At 51.1% G+C, this 17427-nt stretch overlaps 1 protein-coding gene across 6 annotated transcripts in view; it reads left to right on the forward strand.

Moving 5' to 3' along the window:
• ARSG (arylsulfatase G) overlaps positions 1–17427 on the forward strand; it is a 102452-nt gene that overhangs the window by 48482 nt on the left and 36543 nt on the right. For 4 of the 6 annotated variants that reach the window (XM_032322245.1, XM_032322248.1, XM_032322244.1 and 1 more), the window contains exons 3-5: positions 10830–11017; positions 15000–15047; positions 16910–17021. In XM_032322245.1, the coding sequence (XP_032178136.1) occupies positions 10830–11017; positions 15000–15047; positions 16910–17021 (348 nt within the window). Of the gene's footprint in view, positions 1–10829; positions 11018–11624; positions 11848–14999; positions 15048–16909; positions 17022–17427 lie in introns of those variants that run through there. The other 2 variants (XM_032322249.1, XM_032322247.1) reach the window with 2 other exon arrangements.

Here is a 17427-nt window from a genome sequence, read left to right on the forward strand (position 1 = left end):
AAGGGGCGGAGCTTACGTTCTTAAACTAAACTCTGCAGAGAGTCCATCTGATGTCCAGGCTCCTGAGCCAGTTGCTTCATTTTTGTTCCAGGCTCCTCTATATGACGGGAGAGGTGGCCCTCTGGGGAGCCTGCCCAGGTCACAGGCCGTGGGCCGGATCTTCGAGGACACGAGATTGTGCCGCTCTGCTTAGCCCACAGCAGAGGCCCCTGCCGTGATGGGCTGGGTGGGTGTGGGGCACGAGAGTCATGGGGAAGGGGTGGGTGCAGAAGTAAAGCGCGCCTGACGCCTGTCTGGTCCAGCCCAGATGTTATCCGATGAAAGTGTACATTCAGACCCGAAGAGGCTGCCAGGAAGTTTCACATGCTCTAGAAGCCAAAGTCCAGACTCATCATCCGGGTGGGGGTTGGGAGGACACCGTGGAGGATGGGCAGGAATTTGGAAGGGCAGGAAGAGGCGTCTCTCTGACTTTCTGGGCTGACGTGTCGCAGAGTCGAGGTGCTGGAGAGGCGCGTGTGGGACACAAGGGAGGAAGGGATGGCAGATGTCCTGGGAACGGGAGTCCCATTGGGCTGGACTCCGGGGCTCAGTACGGGGGAGTGTTTGTGTCCTGGTGCTGCCATGACAAGGTATGACGCGCGGAGAGGCCGAAAACGACAAAAATGTATTTTTTCACAGTTCTGGAGGCTGGAAGTGAAAAATGAAGATGTTGGCCGAGGCGTATTGCCTTTTAAGTTCTAGGATAATTTCCGCCTTCGCCTCTTCCAGCTTCTGGTAGTCCCGGGCATTCCTCAGCTCGCGGCACTGTCCATCCCTGGCCTTTGTCCTCCTGTGACCACCTTCCCTCTGCGCTTCTCTGCGTCTTCTCCTGGCGTTCCCCTCGCTCTCTTCTTAGACCAGTCCCAGGAGGTGAAGGACTCGCCCTAATCCAGCATGACCTCACCTTCACCGCTTACATCCCCAATGACCCTATTTCCCAATAGGGTCACATTCTGAGGGACGGGGTTAGAACGTCAACCTGTCTTTTTGAGGGACACAGTTCAGCCACATCAGGCAGCAGAAGGACCCAGAAGGTTGAAGAGGTAGGTGGAGCCAGAGCCTGATGGGTTACGGTGGCCACGCAGAAGGAAGTCACTGAAGACGTGGGATCCGGGGTTGGTATGACCCCCTGGTCTGCATGCTAGCGTGGGCTGGGGGAGGGAGCGAGCCCGGCATCCTGGGAGGTCACTGCAGTGATCTGGGTGAGGCACAATGGCTGTATACCTCCTGGGTGGCATCGCGGGGCTGGGGGGGCGGGGAGAGCGGAGCCGAAGGAGCAGGGAAATGGCAGAGAGGGTCCTGCAGATGAGGTGTCAGCCTCCAGCCAGGTTTACTGGGAGGGAGGAGGGCACGGGGTCTTGGAGGGAAGACTCTGAGCTTGGTGCTGTGCACACGGAGGCCCGGGTGCTGTGTTGTCACATGCGTACGGCAGGGACTGTGATGCCTGGGGAGTGTGAGTGGCAGCCAAGGGCCATGCCTGCCCCGAGTCCCATCCGTTGGTGCCCAGCACACTGCTCTCCTGCATATCTGGAATGTTCTCTCTCCCCCCATTTAGCGAGTCAGGACACTGATTACCTTGACTGCCGTGAGTTTTTAAAAGCCTGCTCTGTTCCTGGAGCTCTGCTGGGTGCTTTGTGCACATCATCCCACTGAATCCCTCAAATAAGCTGGTGAAGCAGGTGTGTTATGCCCATTTTGCCGAAGAAGATACTGAGGCCTAGATGAAGTTAGCTGTCTAGTCTCACACTAGGGGGAGGGGAGGATTTAGCAAGGCCTTGTTTGTCCACGTGTTTGCCCTCCTATCACTCTGCCTCCTGTTGCGCTTGCTTGGTGTTTCTCTGATGGGGCTTTGTCTTCTCAGCCACACGTCCCCACACTTCTGCTAAAATAGAGCTATATGATGGAAAGGGCTGTGGGTTCCTCCCTGTAGCTCCCCCAGCAAGTTCTGCTGCGGTTGGCTGAAGTCCCCTGAGGCTCCTGGTGGCTGGAGGTAACCAGCTGCGTGCCCTACCCCAAGGGCTATCTCCTTGCTGCACTCTCAGAGGATTGCTTTCCTGGGAATTGTACAGGGCACACACCTCGCCGGGCTAAGTTTGCCCTGGGGCCTCCAGTTGCCTGGGGCCCCATCTGGCTGTCCCTGGTGCTGAGAGGAACCCTTTCTCGAAAAACCTGTGGTCCATCTGGCCTGTGCTCCAATGCCCAGCCTGGGCAGCAATGATGGAGGGTCTGTAGGCCACCATAACGACTTTGGATTTACTTAGATTGCGGTGAGAATTCATTAGAGGGCTTCCAGGCAGAAATTAATGTTAGCTGATAAATAGATTTTGAGATTACTTTGGCTGCCTCATGGAAAATAGAGGGCAGGATAGTTGGGAGCAGGAATGGAAGTGGGGAACAGGGTGGCCACGTACAGCGGGGCAGATGGCGCACTGCTCAACTCTGGACAACAGCGTGAATGGCATCCCCTGGGGAAACTATAATATTGACTATGATAGTAGTCTGGGTGCCAGATGATAGCAGCTTGGACTAGGACGTTAGCAGGTAGGTGGAGAGAAATGGACAGATTCTGGATATATTTGAAAGTGGAGTCCTATCAGGAATGGACTAATAGTTTGGCTGTGGAAGGGGAGGGAAAGAGAGGAATCAAGATGACTCCTTTGGGCTGAGTAGCCGAGTAAGAGACAGTGCTATTTCCCGAGATAGGGAAGGCTGGAAGGGGAGAGCAGGTGTGCAGGGACACATCTAAATGAGACCAGATGAACTTGCAGAGACTGGCAGAGAGCACAGCCACGTACCACGTGGGAACAACATCTGGGTCCTAAGTCCAGCGGATCTTCCTCTTCTTGCTCTGGGAAGCCCGGTGGGCCTAGGGACAAGTGGGGTCTGAGACAGAACCCATGCGGCTAGGCAGGGCCAGCTCTATGGGCGTCAGCCCGGTGCAGCCAGACACAGCCCCCCGCTTTAGGAAGGCCCTGCTCTTGGTTCAAAGCCCTGTCATTGCCATCTTGAAGTGTGTAGTAGATTCTAAGCAAGGGCTCCCTTGTTTTCTCTTGCATGGGGCCCTGAAAATTGTACAGCTGGTTCTGTTGTAATAAAGAGGCGACACCAACAAGCCTGGGCCAGCCCGCACACAGCTTACGGAACGTGCAGTTTCAACTAGGAATGAATCCGAGGTTAACATAGATGCTCAGACCTGCTATGAATGCAAGGTGCCTGGGTTGTGGTAAGGGCTTGCTAAGCCTGAGCTGGGAGTGATAAGAATTATCATAAGGGACAAATATTTAGGAGTGGGAGCTGGGCGGGTCACGGGCGTCAATCTCAGGTTGAAGAGAAAAGGTTGGGCCGAGATCAGCATTTGTCTTGGAAGCAACAGTGGGGCGGCAAGGTGGAACTTGGTCTGGAATTCCAAGAGTAGGAGTCACTGGCTGCCTGCCCCATCCAGGACCCTTGGGGCCCCCAGGATGTCTGGCAGGCGGGGATGCTTTGGAGAAGCCCGTGCCTGGGAAATGGACACATAAGGATTGAGGGAGGGGAAGCTGCAAGTGCGTCTTCCAGCCCCGGGGGACTGAGGGTCAGGAAGGAATGTTGGCGGGGGTGGGGGGTGGGAGGCCAGAGCCCCTGGTCCCCCTGAGGCCTGGAGAGAGGCCTCACCCAGCACCTGTGTACCCAGCGGCGCGTGTTGGGGCCCACGCCTTCCCTGCCCTCAGCCTCAGCACAGCCTGCTTCCAAGAGTGGCTGCGGGTCCAAGCCTAAGCTTCTGGAACCTCGAGGTGCCATGTCACGGCTCCCTGAGGATGTCCCTTCTTTGCCATTTGTCACCTTGAAAAATGGCGTCAGGGACTTTAGCCATCTTCGGGGTGATTTCTGGGGAGGGGAGGCTGTGGGAACCCGCTGCTGTGGGCTGAGGATGTCTGAAGCCGAGGAAGCCCAGTGGAGAACTGTTTCTTCCAGAAACATGAATTCCCAGAACGGCTTGACAAAGAGACCCCGAAGCTGTTGAGTGTGGTGGCCTCTTGTTCTCAGGCAGGACCCCAAGGAGCCCAGGTGTCCAGGTGCCTGGTTTTCCTCTTGAAGGTTTTCAGGATTGGAAGCTCCTGGGCCAAATCTGGATTGACCATAACAGTGTTTTGTCATGTTATTTCAAGAAGCTCTTCTGACGCCCAGTTAGCACTCCTCTCCTTTCTCAGCCAGCGGCATTCGGAGGGGTGTGTGTGTGTGTGTGTGCACGCGCGGTGGGGGGGAGTGTGGTGGGTGCGTGTGTCCCATACCTGTCTTTGGATGCTGCCTCTAAACTTCTTGGGCCCGCGCCCTGAGTCTGAGGGACTGTGGGCATTTCCTCTCTGCTTAGAAACCCCACTCTCTCTCTCTCTCTCTCTCTCTCGGGGCGGGTCTCCTCCCAAGACAGCCTGTGGAGTGGGTACTCCCAGCCCCTTCCCTTCGGCTTTCCAGATGGGCTTTGACCTTCCTGATGGAGGCGGCGTGGTTACGGGGCCCACACAGGGGATTTGGGATCGGATGGGTCTGGGTTTATAGGCTGCCTGTGGACGCTAATTTAAGGCAGGGGGCTGGCACGGAGCAGAATGCCTGGGTACCAACCGCGGCTCTCCCGTGTCCGGCCGTGGGTCCCGCTGCCTCAGTCTCCCCATCTACATACTGGGTATATACTCCCCACCTATATACAACAGCACAACCTAGGGCTGCCACGTCCAATGAATTAACACTTACAAAAGGCCATGCCCACGGTTAGTGCGACGGAAGTGGTTGTAATCATTCGCAGGAAAGCAGAAACGGCCTTGTAAGGCTTTTGTTCAGAAACTAGACTGAACGGTCACTGAGGACAGGAACTGGCTCTGTCCTTCCTCAGCGTCTGTCACGGATCCGTCCCTGCTCGCCGCTAGTTTGGGACTAAATTGAATGAAACGATAGGTAGCCACCTGAGTTATACATGAGTGTTTTCCCGTCTGAAGAACCGCGCACCTGACACCCAGCTTCGTGCGCCTCTTCAGCTGGAATCTGGCATTTTCCTCCGAGTCTGTAAGATTTGGATGATTTTCTAAATTGAAGTGAAATCCTCATGACATAAAATTAACCTTTTTTAAAAATTTTTGAAAGATTTTATTTATTCATTTGAGAGAGAGAGAGAGCGAGCAGGAGTGGGGGCGGAGAGAAGCAGAGAGAGAAGCAGACTCCCTGCTGAGCAGGGAGCCTGATGTGGGACTTGATCCCGGGACCCTGGAGATCATGACCTGAGCCGAAGGCAGACGCTCAACCAACTGAACCACCCAGGTGGCCCCAAATTAACTATTTTAAAGTGAACAACTTGGGTGCCTGGATGGCTCAGTGGGTTAAGCGTCTGCCTTTGGCTCAGGTCATGATCTCAGGGTCCTGGGATTGAGCCCCACGTCAGGCTCTCTGCTCAGCAGGGAGCCTGCTTCCCTTCCTCTCTCTCTGCCTGCCTCTCTGCCTACTTGTGATCTCTCTCTCTCTCTGTCAAATAAATAAATAAATATAATTTTTTAGAAAAAGAAAATTAATGGGAAAATCAGGGCTCTGGGATCAAGCCCCACGTCGGGCTCCCTGCTCGGCAGGAAGCCTGCTTCTCCCTCTCCCACTCCCCCTGCTTGTGTTTCTTTTCTTATTGTCTCTCTCTGTGTCAAATAAATACATAAAATCTTCAAAAAAAAAAAAAGCAAACAACTCAGAGACATTTAGTACATTTATACCATGGTACAACTACTATCCCTATCCAACTTCGAAATATTTCCATCATCCTAAAACGAAACCTCATACCCAGGAAGTAGATTCTGCCCGTGACCCTCCTCCCTCCGGCCCCTGTTTTCCATCTCTGTGGATTTACTGACTTGGGGCATTTGACTGTTTTTGAATGGCTTCTCCATTCATGTCTTGTTTTCAAGGCGCATGTGCATCGTAGCAGGTGTCATTCTTCTTCATGGACGTAATTCCCCCAGCCGGTGGATGGGCCACACTTTGTCCACCCACTCGCGGAGTGGGTGTCACCTCTACCTTTCAGCCACGGGAACGGGGCTGCTGTGATTATGAACATGTCAGTACGTGTCTGAGTACCTGGTTTCATTTCTTGTGGGGACTCCCAGTCCTGCGGGTGGAATTATTGGGTCACATGGTCAGTCAGTTGGTAAGATTTTAAAATTTTTTCCTTATAATCCCTAGGCTTGAGAGAGAAAAGGGTGGCTGGATAGCTCAGTTGGTGAAGCATCTGTCTTCGACTCAGGTCATGATCCTGGGGTCCTGGGATCGAGCCCCACATCAGGCTTCTTGCTCAGCAGGACACCTGCTTCTCTCTCTCCCCTTTGACCCTCCCCCTGCGTGTGCTATGCTCTCTCCCTCTCTCTCTCTCTCTGACAAATAAATAAATAAAATCTTAAAAAAAAAACAAAAGAAAGAAAAGGAGAGAGAAGAAAAGGAGGAGGAGAAGAGGAAACCTCCGTGTTGCTGAAACACGCTGCAGTCCTGACTGCCCTCCAGGGCCATCACCCCTCCAAATGCCAAGGTCACTGTGAAGGGCAGGGTGTTCAGGGCCCTCTGTAATCAAGCTGGGGGGTGGGGGAGGAGCTCTGTAGGGCATCATGGAGGGGAGCGTAAACATTACAGACTCCTAAGGCTTTCTTTAGTCCAGTTGGACCTGGAGGCCGTTTCAAACATTGTGTTTTAACCCCCTCTGTCCCAAGTAGTCCGGAGATTTGTGTGCTCAGAGAAGCAGGGATTGGTATGCATTTCCACATTTTCTTGCCCCAGGCTGGCCTCTGTGAGGGCACAAAAACAAGAAAATGTCCCCAGGCTGCTCTAATCCTCCCCCTACGCTGACCCCCCCAGAAAACATGGCCCTGGGCAGGCGGCCTGGGCAAGTGGCCAGTCTTGGTCTAGAGCCGCTGTCAGTCGGTTTGGGGGTCGCCACCATCCAGGTGTGGGGTTAGGGCGGAGACCTGAGGCCCTAATGTAGGGGGCAGGTGGTGAGCCAAGCTCTGCGGTGTGTGGGGAGGAAGTATTTAAACAGGCCCTGCTTTCTGTGACCTCATCCCCTGATGTCCTCTCTTCATGACAGTTCACATCACGATGCTTATGCTTGTAACCTCTGTGCCAGCTCGTTATCTTTAACGCTTCTGGCGAACGTGCCCAGCGGACCTCCCCGCCCCCCCATCAGACTTCCCAGTAATGTTTATGTTGAGGTTTGGTTACACTTACAATGAAGTTGCTGGGAAGGAAAGACCCCTTTCCCACCCTCCCCTCTCCCCATCTTCTCTCTGCCCTTCGCCCTGTATCTCCAGAGCCCTGTTCTAGGAGCTGGAGATAAGCAGCTAGCAGCATGGGCCGAGCCCCCTTTGCCCGGAGCTGGCATGGAGGGAGGATGGCCCAGAATGAAAAGATACAAAAATAAACCAGGGGTTTATTAATGAAATTTATTTATTAATTAATTTATTAATTAAATAAACCAGGGGTTTAATAATTGGGGTTGGGGTCAGTGCTACCATGTACACCCCAGGGTGCCCGATTAGAGGACAACAGAGGCCCCCTTGCAGGAAAACCGAGGAGGCAAGAAAGGCCACGCAAAAATCCGGGAGAGCGTACCGGGTGGAGGCTGACTTTGGCAAGGAGCTTGCACTCTGCAGACCCGGGAGAGGAGAGGAGAGGCACCGAGCCCTGCTCGGCTGTGCTGACCTGGTGTCTGTGGGCCAGTCCCTTACCCACCAGACCTTGGTCTTCGCTCTGCCCCAGGTGGTGGCTCAGCAGACGGACCCGCCTCCAGGCACCCTGGACACACGTGGTTCCAAGACGCCGAGCTTTATTTTAAGCCGCCTCTCCCTACCTTCCCTACCCTCCCGCCAGGCTCAGGCATTGACCTTGCCACTGCCTTGCTCATTCTAGACTTTGGGTTGTCATCCTTTTGAAACTTATACTATTATACATTAATTATTAACTTTTGATTTATTATTTATTTTTTATTTATTTATTTTTAAAGATTTTATTTATTTATTTGACAGACAGAGATCACAAGCAGGCAGAGAGGCAGGCAGAGAGAGAGAGAGAGAGGAGGAAGCAGGCTCCCTGCTGAGCAGAGAGCCCGATGCGGGGCTCGATCCCAGGACCCTGGGACCAGGACCTGAGCTGAAGGCAGAGGCTTTAACCCACTGAGCCACCCAGGCACCCCAATTATTAACTCTTTAAAAAAGATTTTTATTTATTTATTCGACAGAGAGAGATCACAAGTAGGCAGAGAGGCAGGCGGGGTTGTGGGGGGGAGCAGGCTCCCCGCTGTGCAGAGAGCCCGATGTGGGACTCGATCCCAGGACCCTGAGATCACAGCCTGAGCCGAAGGCAGAGGCTTTACCCACTGAGCCACCCAAGGCATCCCAATTATTAACTTAAATATTAAAAATATCAAACATAAAAGAGAGTGAAAAGAATAGTCACATAAATACCAGTATACCCCACCGTTATTAACAGTTTGCCATTTTTGCTTGCACTTGTTCTATCTGTAAATAGGGTGGTGTTTTCCCTGAGTCATTGGAAGCGTGCAGAGTGCTTCTTTATTATAAACATCATAGCATATATCTCTTAAGAATAAAAACATTCTTGGGGCGCCTGGGTGGCTCAATGGGTTAAAGCCTCTGCCTTCGGCTCAGGTCATGATTCCAGGGTCCTGGGATAGAGTCCCGCATCGGGCTCTCTGCTCTGCGGGGAACCTGCTTCCCCCTCTCTCTCCGCCTGCCTCTATGTCTACTTGTGATCTCTATCAAATAAATAAATAAAATCTTTAAAAAAAAGGATAAAAACATTCTTAATGTAATAACATCCTTAGTGTAATAAAAATATATTCCTGATGAAATAAAAAATGTGATATACATAGACAACAGAAGATTATTCATCTGTAAAAAAGAAGGAAATCCTACCGTTTGTGACAATATGGGTGTGGACATTATGCTAGGTAGAAGGACTCAGACAGAGAAAGACAAATATTATATGACCTCAAGTGTATGGGGAATCTAAAAAATTCAAACTCACAGATGCAGAGAATAGACTGGCAGTTGCCAGGGGTGGGGGAAATGGGTGAAGGGGGTCGAAAGGTACAAGTTCCCCGTCGTGAGATAAGTAGGTTCTAGGCATGTAATGCATAGCATGGTGATTCTAGTTAATCATACTGTATTGTATGTTTGAAAGTTGCTAAGAGAGAAGATCTCAAAATCCTCATGACAAGAAAAAAAATAACTCATAACTACGGGAAGTGATGGCCATTCACCAAATTTAGTGGTAATCATTTCCCAATATATACATTTATCAAATCATTATGTTGTACCCCTTCAATGAATACAATGTTATATGCCAATACAACTGGAAGAAAAGAAAAAAGAACAAAAGTATTCTCCTACATGGCCATAATCAAGATACTGGACAATGATCATGCAATGTCATCTTATATTCAGTCCATATTAAATTTCCCTAATTGGCCCCCAAATGTGTTGTTAGCATGTTTGAGCTGGGATTCTGTCGAGGAACATATATGACATTTGGTTTGTCTCTTTAGTGTCCTTTAGTACAGAACACCCCCCTCTATCACATTTTTCCCTGGGATATTGACTTTCTGAAGACTGACACCAGTTGTCATAGAATGTGTAGACTGGCTTGTTAGATTATTTCCTTGTGGTGTCGTTTAATTTGTTCTTCTATCAGCTACATTTCCTATAACCTGGAAATTAGGTCCAGAGGTCTGATTAGATTCAGGTTAAATGTTCTTGACAAGAATCCTCGATGATATCAACTTGGTATCATCCTATCAGGGGACACACAAGGTCAGTTTCCCCATTATTAGTGACATGAAGTTTAATCACATTCCTTGATGGTAGGAGAATGCCTAGACTTCTTTTATATTTCTCTACAGTGTCCAAAAAAGGTTGGACACTAAGTGTAATAGATACAGCAGGTTCTTTCTACTGGCTGTAGTTCCTCTATAAAGTCACTGAGAACACTGAATTAAGGAATACTGAAACTTTGCTTCCAGAACATCTATAGAGTTCGGCTTCTGTGAGCTTCTGGTTACAGCCAACAGATCAGCACAGAACCCTGTTTTATGTGTGTTTCTGTCTTAAAATATTTGATTTAATATAGTTTTTGATTCATTAATATTGAGATGGCCAACAGCACTGTAATGCATTCCTGAATGACGCTTATCTAACACTTGTACTTTCTCTGTAAGGCACATCACATCTCTATAATGCTGAAGTAGTCAGCCCTCAGACCTATGTGTGTGGGCTATTTTAAACAGCAAAATCACCAACACAAAGCACAAAAACCGTAAAAACTATAGCACTCAGTAGACTGTGGAGAAGAGGACATTTGCTTGTCGTATGGGAGCCAAAACCAGGTCACCTTCGTCATCCTCGGCTAGGGATGCACATGTGAGGAAACAAAATGGTGTTTTGGGACATCTTGGAATGTCCCACGCTTAAAAGCAATGCGTGTTGATTTTTGGAGATAACAGTTGGGCTTCAGTGAGTCCATGAATTTGAAATATGGAATCTTTAGATAAAGAGGATCCACTAAATATACTGGATCAAACCAATCTGCATGAGCTGTGTGACCTTGAATTCGTTGCATTACCTCTCTGAACTTTATTTTCCTAACCTGTCCTTTCAAGGGGTGGCCTTTGAGCTTTTCCCAGCACTGGAAGGAATCCTGGGACCTGGGTGGGAACTGAACTTCTCTTGGTTTGGCTGTCTGTGGACGGAAGGACCCCAATCCCTTTTCTTTCTGTGCAGGTTTGTGGATTTCCACGCAGCTGCCTCCACCTGCTCACCCTCTCGTGCCTCCCTGCTCACCGGCCGGCTTGGCCTCCGCAACGGAGTCACGCACAACTTTGCGGTCACCTCTGTGGGGGGTCTGCCGCTCAACGAGACCACCTTGGCGGAGGTGCTGCAGCAAGTTGGCTACGTCACTGGAATGATAGGTAACACTGGAGCTCCGCAACCGGGGACCACCCCCCCCAACCCTGCATCTCCTACAGCATTTCCTGCGGTGCCTGCCTTGTGTTTGCGAAGACCCAGCATGCTGCCTCTTCTGCTCCTTTTTGTTTATTTCTTGCTCTATAAGGTCGGAAAGCTTTCAGCTATAAGTCATTGACAAGACCCTACAGGGAACTAAACCATATAGGGTTTAGGTTTTCCTCCCATTGTAATAAGCTGAGAGGTGAGTGATTGCTTTCATTGGCTCAGCTGCTGCAGGAAACCGTTTCTATGTTTCTGCTCTGCTCTCCGTAGTCCGTTAGCTTTCGGCCTCATGCTTGTTGCTCCTTGGTTGCAAGAGAGCGGCCTCAGCATCATCACCATTATCCGGCTTCAAGGAAGGGAAAACCAAGAGAGCAGGTGCCGGGCCTCTACCAGGGAAAGACACGCCCACCCCTCCCCGTGGACATGCACTTTCATCTGATTGGTGGATTTGCATGGCCACGCCCCGCTGCAAGGAAGGCTGGGAAACTGGGCTTAGGACCCGGATTGGGGCGGGCGGTCTCTCACCTGGGAACCAAACCCGACGTCGGTTAGCGGGGTAAGTGGGGGCACGAGGCAGCGTCGGCCACAGTGTCCAGCAGCTTCCTTTCCTTTTAAAATCTGTGTGGGATTCCCTGTGATTGGGAAGTTCCTACCTGCCCGGCCCTAAGTTTTTATTTGCGTCAGGGCAGGGAGATGCCTTCTGAAGGGATGATGTCCCCCATTCTCTGCGTGAGGAAACGGAGCTTCCGCCGCGTGAGGGGGCCGAGGGGCGGCTCACTGCCCAGCAGCGGTGTGTCGGCCCTGCCGGGCCCTGGTGCTTTGCTTCAGGGCTGGTCCTCCCTCCCGAGGCCAAGGCGGCGCCTCGGTCCCCGTGGCACCCTCAGGCTGCCGGGGCTGTTCTTCCGACTTCGCAAGAGCTGGTCCCGGGGGATTCCCGCCTCCCTCCTGCCAACCTCCCGGAAGTGGGGGGGGGGGGGGGCCGTGGGGGTGTTAACCCGCAGCAGGCCCCAGTTTCGGGGGTCGGCCCCGCCGCCGCCTCTGGGTCAAGCAGCCTGACTTTTTTTTTTTTTTTTTTTACTTTTCTGAATGATTTTATTTTATTTTATTTTATTTTTATTTATTTTTTTAAGATTTTATTTATTCATTTGACACAGAGAGATCACAAGTAGGCAGAGAGGCAGGCAGAGAGAGAGAGGAGGAAGCAGGCTCCCCGCGGAGCAGAGAGCCCGATGCGGGACTCGATCCCAGGACCCTGAGATCATGACCTGAGCCAAAGGCAGCAGCTTCACCCACTGAGCCACCCAGGCGTCCCTATTTTACTTTTTGATGAAGTGTTCCAAGCTTCGTGGTTGACCCAGAGCACCCAGCGCTGCACGCATCCGTGCCCTCGTTAATACCTTAATACCCACCCCGGGGCTCACCCGTCCCCCCACCCACCTCCGCTCTAAAACCCTGTTTGTTTCTCCGAGTCCGCAGTCTCTCGGGGTTCGTCTCCCGCCCCGATTTCCCCGCACTTCACGTCTCTGCTCCATCTCCTGATGTCCTCCGTGTTATTCCTTCTGCTCCACGGGCAAGGGAAACCCTGTGATAATTGACTCTCTCTGCTTGGCTTGATAATCTCCTCCAGTCCCGTCCATGTTGATACAAAAGTTGGGTATTCGTCCTTTCTGATGGAGGCGTCATGCTCCATTGTATATAGGGACCACATCTTTATCCATTCGGCCGTGGAAGGGCATCTTGGCTCCTTCCGCAGTTTGGAGACTGTGGCCATTGCTGCTATGAATATTGGGGTGCACATGCCCCTTCCTTTCACTCCATCTGTATCCTTGGGGTAAATACCCAGATGTGCAATTGCCGGGTGATCGGGTGGCTCTCTTTTCCGCTTTCTGAGGATCCTCCGCGCTGTTTCCCAGAGTGGCTGCACCAGCTTGCATTCCCACCAGCCGTGTAACAGGGCTCCCCTTTCTCCACAACCTCCCCCAAGATTTGTTGTTTCCTGCCTTGTTAATGTTGGCGGTTCTAACTGGTGGAAGGGGGTACCTCAGTGTGGTCTTGATTTGACTCTCCCTGATGGCTCATGACGGGCAACATGTTTTCATGGGTCTGTTGGCCATTTGTATGTCTTCACCGGAGAAGTGTCTGTTCATGTCTTCTGCCCGTTTTTTTTTTTTTTTTTTTTTTTTTTTTTGACTTGATTATCTGTTTTGTGTGTGTTGAGTTTGAGGCGTTCTTTATAGATCTTGGATGTCAGCCCGGACCTACTTTTATAGAAGGTCAGACTGGAGTGTGGCAGGCCCCGGTGGGAGGAGGTGCAAATTAGGACGCCGTCTTTTCAATCCCTGCTGGCCCGTACCCTGAGGTATGCTCACTGTGAAGCCCCCATGCTGGGCTGAGTGTCCTAACTGGCCCCATCGCTTGCATCCGGGTCGCACTAACAGCCCGGAAGCGTTTGTCTCCTGGGGCTCTCTGACTCTACAGTTTCATGAGGCAGCAGGGGGCTGGGTGCTTCCTGAGCTGAGCCGGGTCCCACTTGCCCTTCCCTCTTCATGGCTTTGAACCCCAGGTGAACAACTGATTATATATCAACTGCTCAGCTGCTCCCCTCTCCCTTCACTGCTCATCCCACCATTTGCACGTTAGAGGATATCCAGCCATATCCATGTGTTGACATCATGAACTTCCTATAAGCATGCTTAGGGGAAAAATTAAAAAAAAAAAAAACCAAAAACCCACCAAAGGAATATCAAACCCCTTTGCCCCACCCACGCCTTACTTCTAACATTGGTCCACGGTCATGTATTTCTACCTAGTTGCATACATACCTCTTGGGCCTCCTCTTAACCCCTTCTTGAGTTTATATTTCTGTGTCACACAATTGTACATCCTTACAATAATTTTAATAATTTTAGAAATAAGTTAAACACTTTAATTTTGGATTTCCACGTAATGCTTAATCCAAGCATTCTGCATAGTGCCGAAGCCATTTGCCTCTGCTTTCTGTTACATTTTTCCCCAAACCTACAGCGCAATTGCCAAAAGGGAGTAATAGACACCCATCTGCCCTTTCCCTAGATTTCCTGATTATTACCTTTTGCTGCATGTATTTGTCTCTAAAAGATAGTTTGGTGGTATTTTGTCAAGGCCATGTAAATAATTTTCTTAGCCACCCCCTACGGTTGCGCGTTTCTTTCTCTTACGTGCTGTTCAGTGCTGGCACTGTTTAGATCTTTGGACCGCATTCTTTTCTCTGTCCCTTGCCTTGTGGGTGGTTTTCCTGGGGTCTTTACTCCAAGCGGAATTATTATGTCCAAGAGTTCAACACGGTCAGAGCTTCTCCCACACGTTTCCCAGTCATTCTTCCCTAGCAAACACATGTACAGAGTGAGGAGCAGCCATGCACGTCCAGGCCAGTCTCTCTGCAGGGGAACAGCCTTGGGAAGGGGGAGGTGGTCTGCCGTCCAGCCTCTGCGGACTGCTGAGGGTGCTCAGAGAGGAAGATGATGAAAGTAGGAGGAAACCAGGCATCTCCAAGGCAATATGGGGCCCATGCTTGTCCTCTGGGTCTTTGTAGAGCCCCAGTGAGGGAGGTCGGAGCAGGTGCAATGGGCACTGTGGGGTTGCTGTGGGTACTGAATCCACTTTGAGGGGCAGAAGCTCAGCCCGCTGGCGTCTGTGGGCCCTCAGTGAAGGCTTGCCTTCTTTTTCTTTGTGTGCTTTCCTGCATAGGTCCTGAGTCATTGTTGCTTGCTTTCCATGTCCCTGTGGACTCCGTCTCAGTCCCAGAGAGCGAGGCTTGGCTCTCACCCAGCATTTGCAGCCTCTCTGCTTGCCTTCTGTAAAGGGCAACACGGATGGAGGACTGCGTATGTGCTCAGCTCCCCAGAGGCACTGGGAATCCCCTTGGGGGTTCCCTCTGAAAGTCTCTCTTTTGCTTTCCTACAGGCAAATGGCACCTCGGACACCATGGCTCTTATCACCCCAACTTCCGTGGTAAGAATTCTTTGGGATACTTGTTACCTGGGAAACAGAAAGTAAAGATCTTGGTGTAAAAGGCTTCCATTAATGTTTAAGCCGTCCTGCTTCTGGGGGACACCGCTCCCGAGTTAGGATGTCTTCATTCACGGGGTCACTTAGGTGCAGTTGGGAGACTATGGCACCCCTTGGTCTCACATTGTTTTCTCCTGGCATCTTTCCTGACCTCCTCCCCACCTTGGTGCCTGCCAGCCCTTCTGGCTTTCTCGTCGCAAGCCCATCGGTGTCTACATCTCAGGAAACATTTGGACCCTGGGAGATCCAGACATGTCCAGTGCGGTGGAAGTAAAAATTGTCCAGTGGGTTCACAGAAGCAGGCCATAAGCCCAAACAGGGGATGCCCCGTCTTGCCTTCTTCCTGTAGCTATTCACTGCCTTAGACTTTTGACTCTCTGACCTTGGGGAATAGGCCAAGATCCAGCTGCCTGAGCCAATTACCTGAAAATCAGTTTGCTGATTGATCAGTTCTCTGAATGTCCAATTCACCGAATTATTGATAGTTTTCCAAAGTTGTGGTTTGGGCCTCTGCTCTCCCCGTGACCTGCCTCCTCCTTTTCAGATGGGAACCCACAGACTTTCTCTTGAAGGTGACTTGTCATTATCTCAGCAGCTCAGGCTTCTCTGGGGTCCTTCCCTGAGTTTGCTTCCTGGCGGCTCCTGCTATTTTATAAGCGAAAGGGCAGGCTTTTCCTTAATGGTGGTTCTCTGAGTATTTTGTGGACTTCTCCACCCCTCACTCCACCCCAGGATCTCCCTCTAGCTCCATGGAAAGAGGCTGCTGTGCTCTCTGCTAGGTGTGGGGGAACGTATGCATCTGCAGATTTTTCCATTTGGAGAACAGCTTCCAGGGAATCGGCCAGCAACCAGCCTTCAGCCTCCGGCTCCCACCGGCCAGCACCCTGTCCCACTCCTTCCTCCCCTCTGGTGCTCCTTCCCCCTCCTCTCTTCCCTGGTGCCCCATCTTTTTAGCTGGACTTCACTAGCATCTTCCTTGTGTGCTTCGTAAGGAGCGGCAGGTAAAAGAAGTGAAGACCGGGCTTTTCCACTAAAAATGACCACAGAACTTACTTTTCCCACTTGCGGTTGCTTCCTCCTTGAGAAATGAAGAGGTTGAACTAGATTTGGATGTCGAAACCTGGAGTCCTGTGTGGGGTGGGGGATGGATCCTGAGACAGGAGCCTGCTGAGCACGATGAGGTGGTGCTATTTTGGACTTGTGGCGTCTGCCGTTGGGACTGAGAAGAGAGAGCACCCGCTATACATTTGTGTCCCTGGACCAGATCATCTCAAAAAGCCTGCTAGCTTGGGTACTCTGAGGTTTCTTGATTCCTGTCTCTGAGTTCATTTGTATCTCCTCCTGCTTCTTATACCCCTTCCCCAATGTACTGTCCTGGTGCTCCTTTACCCTCATTCAGATACACCCTCTTCCCGTGTAATCTGCATATCTTCCCTTCAGGCACTTGCAGGCCCTTGTTTATGTCTACAGTGCCATGCCCGTATCTGATTTTCACCAGCTCCTTACTGGATGTGTTCCTAAGTGCACTGGCGATTGGAGGGGCGCCACACGTCTCTCCACTGCCTCCCACTCTGGGTTAATTCTAATCCCAAGATGTTTGGGAAAGCTAGTCTTACAGCCAGAACCCAACAAAGTGTTTTCTTCGCATACTACAAAGGGATATTAATCAAATCCTCTTTTAATTACATACTCCATAGCCCTGCAGTATTAAATCATGGAAAATTAAATTTTTGTCCTGGGTGTAAGAATGCAGACTCATAGAACAGAAGGCAAGTGGGGGTGCTCACCAGTTGCTTCTCTTCCAGGTTTTGATTACTACTTTGGAATCCCATACAGCCATGATATGGGCTGCACGGACACCCCGGGCTATAACCACCCTCCTTGTCCAGCGTGTCCACGGGACGATAGACCAGCAAGGTAATCCCATCCAAACAACTGGCAGTGGGCTCCAGAGCAAGGTGAAGTCCCCAGGGTATAGTCCAGTAGGTGTCAATGAGGAAGGCCACAGGAGAGATTTAAGTCAGTAAAAAAGAGTAGGTTTAGTGCAAATTTGCGTTATTTGCATGGAGTGTAAGCAAACTTTTAGCAAGGGTTAGGTCAAAAAATTATTTCATTGGAATTGTGCGGTTTCCTTGGATTGTTTAGCTCAGCTGGGAAGAGCCTGGTGCTGCCTTGGACTTACCCATGTGGGGTCTCGCTCCACCTCTGCCTGCTGGCTTCGCTGCCGGGCCACTCACCTGGCCTAGACACTGGACGTAAGAGGGCTAGAGAGAGGGAGAAGACCTCAGGGCTCCTTACAAGCTTCGCCACCCCCTGCCCCCTG

Source organism: Mustela erminea, chromosome 18 (assembly GCF_009829155.1).
Source record: "Mustela erminea isolate mMusErm1 chromosome 18, mMusErm1.Pri, whole genome shotgun sequence".
NCBI lineage: Eukaryota > Metazoa > Chordata > Mammalia > Carnivora > Mustelidae > Mustela > Mustela erminea.